Genomic DNA, 9,971 nt, shown 5'->3' on the forward strand with positions numbered 1-9,971 from the left:
GGAGCACTGTAACAAAAAATAATTTCCCCCAGGGATCAATAAAGTATTCTGATTCTGATTACATGGAGTACTGTTTACTGTTTACATGTCAATGCCACTCGTTAACTTTGTGTGGGCTGTATGCTGCACAATAACAGGTTAAATACAAAACTTTATTTGAAGACATCTGTAGCACTGCCTCAGTTCTGGATGTTTCCACAGACTCCTCTGTGCACCTAAAGAAAAGGTCAAAGGTGTTGAAAATCTCCCAATTCTTTGAATCTTTGGGCTGAAGGAAGGACAGTACTCGGTGTATAAATGCTCAATCAACAATCATTTATTTCCATACAATTCAACACTTAAGAGCATAAGAACCATCATGATGGGGAGACCTGCCTGCAGAGGGTCACAGCAAGTCTCAAAGTGGTGACGGGTTACACAGCCTCTTATAGCTTCTAGCGGCCCCCACCTAGTCGTAAAAGCCTAAACATTCACATTCTTTCTCTCTTACGGCGCCTAAGTTATGACCTCGGCTCCTTGTCTTTCTGCTCTCTGTAAGGTGGGGGTATGGAATGTGGTCTGTCTCTTCTATTATCGGCACAAGGTCCTCTGCACACAACATTCTCTTCATGATTCAGCAGTATGACATGTCAAGAAACAGTGTAACACATTCAACAGTGTCGAGTAATACAGGTCAATCCAATAGATCTAATGATTTTCACACTCTTTTAAGTCAGAAGTATAATGCAAACTAAAACTACATACTGATCACACACTCTATATTAAAGGCAAGGCAAGGCAAGTTTATTTGTATAGCACAATTCAACAACAAGGTGATTCAAAGTGCTTTACAGAGACATTAGAAACAAAAACAAATAAAAAGCATGATTTAAAATTGAATAAAACAAGCAAATAAACTAACTAACTAATTAACAAACAAACAAACAAACAACAGTATATAAAATCAAAACAGATAAAATCAGAACAGTAGATAAAATCAGTAGTTAAATGTAAGTTTTGAAATTTAAGCTTAAAAGTGTGGATTTGGTGCTTTATTCAAATGCAGCTGAGAACAGGTGAGTCTTCAACCTGGATTTAAATAAACTGAGTGTTTCAGCTGATCTGAGGCTTTCTGGGAGTTTGTTCCAGATATAAGGAGCATAAAAGCTGAATGCAGCTTCTCCGTGTCTGGTTCTGACTCTGGGAACTGATAAAAGACCAGATGACCTGAGGGATCTGGAAGGTTCATACTGGGTCAGGAGGTCACTGATGTATTTTGGTCCTAAACCATTCAGAGCTTTATAGACCAGCATCAGAACTTTAAAGTCTATCCTCTGACGGACAGGCAGCCAGTGTAAAGACCTCAGAGCTGGACTGATGTGGTCCACTTTTTTGGTCTTAGTGAGGACTCGAGCAGCAGAGTTCTGAATGAGCTGTAGTTGTCTGACAGATTTTTTAGGTAGACCTGTAAAGATGCTGTTACAGTAATCAAGCCTACTAAAGATGAATGCATGGACTAGTTTTTCCAGGTCCTGTTGAGACATCAGATCTTTTATCCTTGAAATATTCTTGAGGTGATAGTAAGCTGACTTTGTTATTGTCTTAATGTGTTTTTCTAAGTTTAGGTCTGCATCCATCACTACACCCAAATTTCTCGCCTGGTTTGTGGTTTTTAGATGTATAGATTGAAGTTCTCTGGTGACCTGTAATCGTTTTTCTTTGGCGCCAAAGACTATTACCTCAGTTTTGTTTTTGTTTAGCTGGAGAAAATTGTGGCACAACCAGTCATTGATTTCCTCAATGCATTTACCAAGAGCCTGTACAGGGCCTTGGTCTCCTGGTGACATTGTGATATATATTTGTCAAAGTCAAAGTCAAAGTCAACTTTATTTGTCGATTCTGCCACATGTACAGGACATACAGAGAATAGAAATTGCGTTACTCTCAGTCCCTAGATAAATAGCAAATGAACATTTAAATATATTTAAATATAAAAGTGATTAAAAATGCAAGTAAAATAATTAAAAAGTAAAAATTTAAATAAATACAATTTTACATATAACAAGAAAGCTATACAATATACAATATAATGGGTAAGTGACATTGAGTGTAAACCAGGCAGAGTAGTGCAAATAGGCAAATAGTGCAAATGGAGATTTGGTAATGTACGGTAAGAGAAAGTGTAACAACAAAGTCTTGTGAGGTAATGGCAGTCCAATGCTCCACAAAGTGACTGGTAACTGGTGCAGGCCAGTGAGTGAGTCAGAGAGTGTGTGTGTTTGTGTGTGTGTGACAGAGTTCAGTGAGACCGTGGAGGAGAGAGGGGAGAGGGGGCAGAATCGGGAGGGAGTTAAGCTTCCTGACAGCCTGATGGATGAAGCTGTCCTTCAGCCTGCTGGTCCTGGCCTGGAGACTCCGCAGTCTCCTCCCCGACGGCAGCAGCTTGAAGAAGCTTTTCATTGGGTGCGTGGGATCAGCCGCTATGCAAAGGGCTTTTTTAGTGAGACGGGTGCTGTATGTATTTGTGTGTCATCTGCATAGCTGTGATAGTTTATTTTGTTGTTGTTTATAATCTGTGCCAGTGGGAGCATGTAAATGTTAAACAGAAGGGGTCCCAAGATGGAACCTTGGGGAACTCCACATGTGATACTTGTCTGCTCAGATGTGAAGTTACCTATTGATACAAAGTATTTCCTGTTTTCTACGTATGTTTTGAACCAGTTTAGTACAGTTCCTGAGAGACCTGTCCAGTTCTCCAGTCGTTTGAGTAATATGTTGTGGTCAACTGTATCAAATGCTGCACTGAGATCAAGTAAAACTAAGACTGACATTTTTCCACTCTCTGTATTCAGACATATGTCATTAAACACTTTGGTCAGAGCGGTTTCAGTGCTGTGGTTCTGTCTAAAACCTGACTGGAAGGCATCGTAGCAATTATTCTGTTTTAAGAAGTAACTGAGCTGTTGAGAAACTGCTTTTTCAATGATCTTACTTAAAAATGAGAGATTTGAGATCGGCCTGTAGTTGTTCATTTGTGTCTTGTCAAGATTGTCCTTTTTCAGTATAGGTTTAATTACAGCAGTTTTTAGTGGTTCTGGAAACACACCTGATAATAAAGAAAAGTTGACGATCTGTAACAGGTCTGACTCTAAAGTCTTTGAGACCTTTTTGAAAAAACTTGTTGGCAGGACATCTAAACAGCAGGAGGAGGAGTTCAGTTGACCTAAGATGTCCTCCAGGTCTTTGCTGTTAATAGGTTGAAACTGTTTCATGGTGTTTAAACAGTTTTTTGGTGGACACAGTACATATCCTGGATCTGCTGTTGATGTACCAATTGCTTGTCTAATTTTTTGGATTTTTTCTGTGAAGAATTTGGCAAAGTCATTGCAGGCCATGGTCGAATGAAGTTCAGCTGCCACTGACACAGGAGGGTTTGTTAGCCTGTCAACTGTAGAAAATAAGACCCGAGCATTATGGCTGTTTTTAGTGATGATGTCAGAGAAGTAGGACCTCCTTGCATTCCTCAGTTGTAAATTATAATTGTGAAGTTTCTCTTTATAAATGTCATAATGAACCTGGAGGTTTGTTTTTCTCCATCTGCGCTCAGCTTTCCTACACTCTCTTTTTTCATTTTTCACCAGTGTGGAGTTTCTCCATGGAGACTTTTTCCTTCCAGAGATAACCTTCACCTTAATGGGAGCAATAGTGTCCATTACATTTAACATGTTAGCATTGAAGCTATTGACGAGCTCATTGACTGACCCTCTGGACAGGTCAGGTGTTAATGGGAAGACCTGGTTAAAAATTGCACTACTGTGTTCAGTTATACACCGTTTTGTGATCACTGTTGTTGATATATTTGTGTGGGCTGAGATTTTACTTTCAAAGAAAACACAGTAATGATCAGACAGGCCCACATCAGACACAGTAACCTTTGAAATGCTCAGGCCTTTGGAGATCAGAAGGTCAAGAGTGTGTCCTCTATTATGTGTGGCCTCTGTTACATGCTGAGTCAGCCCAAAGTTGCCCAGAGTGTTACTCAGGTCTTTAGTCCCTTTGTCCTGAGGGTTGTCCACATGAATGTTAAAATCCCCAACAATAATTACACAGTCGAAATCAACACAGATCACAGACAGCAGTTCACTGAGGTCATTAAAAAAGTCTGTGCAGTATTTGGGAGGCCTGTAAACATTAAGAAACACAACTTTGGATGGGGCCTTCAGCTGTAAAGCCACATATTCAAAAGACTGAAAACTTCCAGGAGATAGCTGCTTACATTGAAATGATTCATTAAATATGACAGGGTATAATATGATCTACAGCAGTATCAACTACTTTGATTACATATATAAGGTAACATATGATAACCGAATAATCTCACAAAGGTCAGCAGCACATGTAGTTGGGACAATTCTTCAGTCGCACAAACTACACAATCATTTTCCTCCAATGACGACTTTTCACTTGCAGAAATGGTCCTGTGTGATTTCCAGGCTGTGATATAAAAACTAGTTCCTAATGGCAGCGACTCACTCAGTAAACATGTGTTTCCTTCACCAACCTCACACACAGATCCAATAAGATCAGGAAGTGGGCAGTATAGTACAATATGTGTTATTCTGTGCTGCACTGCCCAAACTAAAGATCTGCTGAAGTGTTGGAAATGATCCAGATGTTTATTTTGGACGATACAGCAGAAGATCAGACATGAAAGTGGAGATAACACAGAAGACCTGCAGCAAAGGTCAGAGGTCAGACTGGGCCCTGGATTCAACAATGAGCCAATGATCATCAAGCAGTGACTAAAGCAGAGCCCTGACGTTCTGACATTCATCACACAGTCAGAACAAATGTCTGCTGATGACTTCATCTCATGAAACGACTGATAGATGTCAGTTCATTGATCAGCTGAGCTGCTGATCTTCATCGTCACAGAAACATTCAGCTTGTTTCAATCAGTAAATAACTCCCACTACTCCCAGTTTGAACTGTTCCCACTCAAAATGCTGTGAGAACAATGATCATTGTAGAACTTCACAAACATCACGTGTTGTTTTCCACATGTAAGATCAGCAAACACACAGAAACTTCCTGTTGCCACACACGGCCTCTAAAATCTCTTCCACGCTTTCTGTCTGAAGTCCACTCTCTGTGTCGGATCCACAGGAAACAACAAGATCTTATTAACATGGTTTTCAATGTGTCTCCTTCCAAAAAGTCCAACCAATGAACAAATGTGTGTATTTGTGGAGGCCGAACAAAAGCATGACACATTTCTCTGTTTCTATAAACTGGAGTCAAACACAAACATGAAGAGTTTCACTGACAGACTCCAAAATGCCCCCACAGTGGATCAAAGGGAAATCCTACAGTGTGGCCAGAGACTCTTAATGGCTCCAACATCAACACATCCACAATGTTGGATCCAGTTCTGCCTCACAGAGTTACTAAGACACACCCTCTGCCAGCATCACAACAGCTCCACCTGCTTCACCTGCCTCCTCAGCATCTGTACACCTGAAGAGAAAAGAAAGGCTCCAACAGCAAATAATCTACAAAGGATTCATGAAGTTTCATCCAACAATAACATGTTTGCCTTCCACACTTCTGTTATTTATGATCACAAGAACTTGTGCAGCCCTGATATCAGCCCTAATATATGAGTGTGTTTGCCCAAAGACTGAAACAGCATCAACATGACAGCTGTAAGAAATCTTCTCTCAGCCTTGTTTGGCAGAAGATCCCTGCAACAAAGATTGTAGCTGAAAGATGACGTGTGTAAAGTTTGCTCTGTGGGAGGGTCGAGGCTGTTTTTAGACCTTTGATAGTTTCCAATCCAGTTCTGACAGACAGGAATAAAAACAACATCATTAAGATCAGATCATGGAGCTGTTTGCTGCCTTGTTTCTATCTTCACATTACAAGACTTTACTACAATAAAGATGCTGACATGTATCTGTAGCAACAACATCATTGAATCTAGAACAACTGGAGCCAAACCAGTGGCTCTGCTGGGATCACTGGTGAGCCAACACTTCCTTGTTGATGCAGATTTCAGGGCTTCCTTTTGCTCCTCCGTTATAACTGTTCTCTCTTCTCAACACATGATGACACAAAGGAATCAGCAGTGACAAAGATGATGCTGAAGAGAAGCACACACTTCACACATATAACAGACCAGTGCAGTTACACACACCTCTGCTCGACATCAGGCCTCAAACAAAGACACAAAACACTAACTTGACTCTAAACAGAAGAAACGAGCAGCTGTTTCTGTTCTGTGCTTATTTATATTTGACACACATGCTTCTCTTTGTGCAAACACACATCGCACTATAAGGGTAACCTCGCACACAATGATTGGACAGCACAGTGATGATGCTGGGAGATCCTATACGCAGCAACACAGAAACACTGAGAACTTTAAACAATGATGGAAAGTGTTATAAATGACTTGTTGGCCTCTGATCTGTCACAAACAGCTGAAACGTGTCTCTCATGAGTCACATGAAGGTTTTTGACAGAAAGGACAAAAAGTAGCTGCAGTCAGTTTGTGTCATTTTTATATTTATTCATCTGGGAGAAAAATCTGAGGGACATTAAAATGTGTTTTCAACAGAGACAAGAACATGAATATAACAGAACAGGTAAATGAACATGTTTCAAGTAAACAGCTGGACTGATCAGGTCCAAACACAGAGTGATAAACTTGTCAAACAGCTGTCATATCTTTATATAGAAGCTCTTTATAAATGCTGCTCACTGCAGTCTGTTTACTAATAATGTCAAAGTGTTAGAAACACAGAAACATCAGAATGGTCTTTGTTCACAGAAACCTGTCTGGGATCCTTTGTTGTTCTTTTGATGCAGAGTTACATTATAAATATAAAGAGTTATTTCAGAGTCTCATCAGTTTTCCTGCATGTCTTTATTTAACACATCAGCAGGGCTGAAGCTCTCATGTTAAACACACACTGATCTATGGACACGTTCATGTGTTTCTAACAGAACCAGGCTGTTATCAGCCTGCACTAACATTATGTCACACACACTGAATGTAACAGTGACAGTTTACATCATCACACAATCAGCTGTGATTGTTTCACTGTCATCAAACGAGTCAACAGGAAGTAGAATCAATAGAAACCAATCATTTACTGACAGCATGTCTGATGGAAATAAGTGCAGATTATGTATGAAGTCTAACTGCACACAGTAACTGTGTTACAATAAGGACTTAACAGCGCCCTCTGCTGGAGTGTTTCAGTACTGCGTTAACTAGAATACACCACCTCCTCCTCACACCACCTGCTACAGCTCTACTCTTCTATGACTACAGTCATCCACAGCACTGATGTGAGGTCACATGGTTCATATTTAAGGAGCACAGCTGACCTCAGGTCAGTTTAATGACTGTGAGCAGCAGCTGTGTTATTGTCACTGTGACAGGGAGACACTCTCAGACACAGCGCTCATGTCAGCTTGTTCTCATGCAGGAGGATCAGGAGCTCCATGTTTGTCTTTCTGTTTGAATCATGATGTGTTTGTGCCATCAGAGTCTGTCATGAGTACTCAGGGTTTCACAGCAGCTCTTCTGGATGCTGACGAGGACTCCAACCTCATGTTTCACCTCTCTGAGCTTCTGATGTCTGTGAACACTCGTGTTTCTTCTCTGGGCTCATCTGGACAAAAACACCTTTCTGTGTTTGGCTGCAGCCTCATTCTGACTGACAGGAAGTGTGTTATCCATGAGCTGCACTTCTGTGAGGAAGTTTCCTGCTGTGTTTCCTGTCTGTGGACAAACACGAGTGTTCCAGCTGAGGACTTGGTTCCTTCCACCTGTCCATACAGGACATCACGCTGTCTGCAGCTCTGTAAATGCAGCTCCAGGTCCTTCCACGTGCTGCTCTGTATTTGTGCAGTTTGTAGTGTGTCCTGGGAAACGTAGCACACATGGTGTTCTTCTGCTGTTTCCTCCTTTCACTGAGTGTGAAACACTGACGCTGTGCTGTTGTTCACAGAGGGGAGCTGATTCTAGCTGCAGCTGGACTCTGTCATCTAACTGAATGTGTTGGTGCTGATCACGGGGCTCTGAGGGGGGAGCAGCAGGAGGACTCTGGATGCTGACGTCAGTGTATCTGTGGAAGCTCCCACAGCGTGTCTGTCATTCAATATTGTGCTGTATATTGTATCTATGCAAAGATGAACAGACTGTGTGTTCACTGGTCTCTGTGCTGCAGCTCTGATGTCATCATCACTCCCTCCTCCACCCTCAGCAGTCCCAGCATGCTGCTGTGGTGCACCCCACCCTCACTCTACACCTGAGCCACAGACCACACCCTCCACCTCAATATACACCACAGTTTTCTCTGCTGTGGAAATGAGATCAGGAGGAAATCATCATTATTATTATTTAATAAACGCTCACATTAATGTGGGCTTATTTGTTTCATATTAGAAACATTAGTTGAGTGTTTTTAGTATAAAATGGTCAAAGTCCCTCTTTTTGCTCCTCCCCTCACCTGTGGATGGGCGGTGCTGTTACCGTGGTGACAGCTTGGATGTGTTTCAGTCCTGCCTGGTTATCACTGCAGGAATCTTTCACATTTATTACAGGTAATAACTCTGATTTTTCTGTGTATTATGAACCAAATGTATCCTGATACACACAGAGATGGATGAGCAGAGGTTTTTTTTGCAGTTTATGTAGTTACTATGGACTTAATGCATACATATTATTAAAATTAGGGCTATAACAGTTGTATTGATGTATAGCAACTTGAAATGCTCCCACAAATGGCTCCACAGCATGTAAAAATATAACAAAAGCTCTGGCGGACTTGGTTCTGTGGTCAGTCTTAAAGGGTGAAGTTCAACTCTGTAATCTTCACTGTGTCACAGAGTTCAGTGAGTCCCGTTATTCACAGTATCAATCAGATCATCAGAGAACAGCTGATCAGCAATCAGTGGTGCCAACAGCGCCTCCTGTGGTGAGAGGATGCAATAATGCAATGTAGCATTTTTCCACTCAACACTTGCAGTCATGGAAACTGTCTGTTGGATCTGTGTGACGTTGCTTTCTTGGTTAGAGTTCCTCACAAATGTCCAGATGATTCTTCTAATGAGGCGTCGACCATGTTTGCAGCTCTTTGGAAGAAAACGTCGCCCTTTGCCATCCTTACTTTTCTTTGACTTCTTCAAATGCAGCTGAACTCCAGCTGGTATTTTCTTGGACTTTGCAGCTGTTTCTGGTCATCAGTTCATTCCTGCAAACCTCTGAAGCTGAACAACAATGATGCTGCATTGCTGGCTGATCCCAAAAGGTTGATTCTGTTCATCTGGACGTTTTCAGAAACGTTTGCTCACTGATCAGGTGACTTCTTCAGTCTCAGCTGACTGCAGCTTTACAAGCTTACAAACAGCACATTTGCACAATGACTGAAAGCAGCAGCACCTGATATATATGATACTAATATAATACATATACATATATAATCCATACTAATGATGAAGGAACTGAGCTCACAGTCCATTGTTCATTCAGTGAACTACTCAGTTTATTTTGGGCCTCAGAAATGCTCACTCTGTTTGTACATCACTGTCAGCAATAGACTCATTCTGCTGTGTGGACAGGAACACATGTGACATCACTTCCTGTTTGTTTGTGACTGAAGAGGAAGAAGTTTACAAGGAATCATTTAGAAGAGTTTCAAACATCAACTGATTGAATCCATGAATCTGAAAACGTGTTTGTGAGTGAAAGAGACAGACATGTACAGACTGAACTATCTGTTCAACAGTCAGAGTGTTTCTGTAACAGGAGACACTCTTTACACTCCACTCAGCACAGGGACACTGAGGAACCAGGAGACCAGACTGTAAACCCAGGATAAAGAGTTTGAGTGAATGTGGTGTTGAAGGTGTGGAGGTGGATCAGAGTGTCAGAGGAGACTCTGTAGAAGGACAGAGTGCCAGCAGGACAGTCCACATAC

General features: G+C 41.4%; 1 protein-coding gene across 1 annotated transcript in view; it reads right to left on the reverse strand.

The window, feature by feature from the left end:
* Positions 1-8,663: 8,663 nt before the first annotated feature.
* Positions 8,664-9,971, reverse strand: part of LOC146679778 (neoverrucotoxin subunit alpha-like) — a 17,761-nt gene continuing 16,453 nt past the window's right edge. The window contains exon 5 of the mRNA XM_085450431.1: positions 8,664-9,971. This exon is cut by the window's right edge and continues 379 nt beyond it. Coding sequence (XP_085306557.1) covers positions 9,821-9,971 — 151 coding nt within the window. The 3' untranslated portion in view covers positions 8,664-9,820.

This window comes from Copadichromis virginalis, unplaced genomic scaffold (genome assembly GCF_057382275.1).
Source record: "Copadichromis virginalis isolate Kocher_CV1m ecotype Utaka unplaced genomic scaffold, C_Virginalis_male_GT1.1 unmapped_scaffold_1, whole genome shotgun sequence".
Lineage (NCBI taxonomy): Eukaryota > Metazoa > Chordata > Actinopteri > Cichliformes > Cichlidae > Copadichromis > Copadichromis virginalis.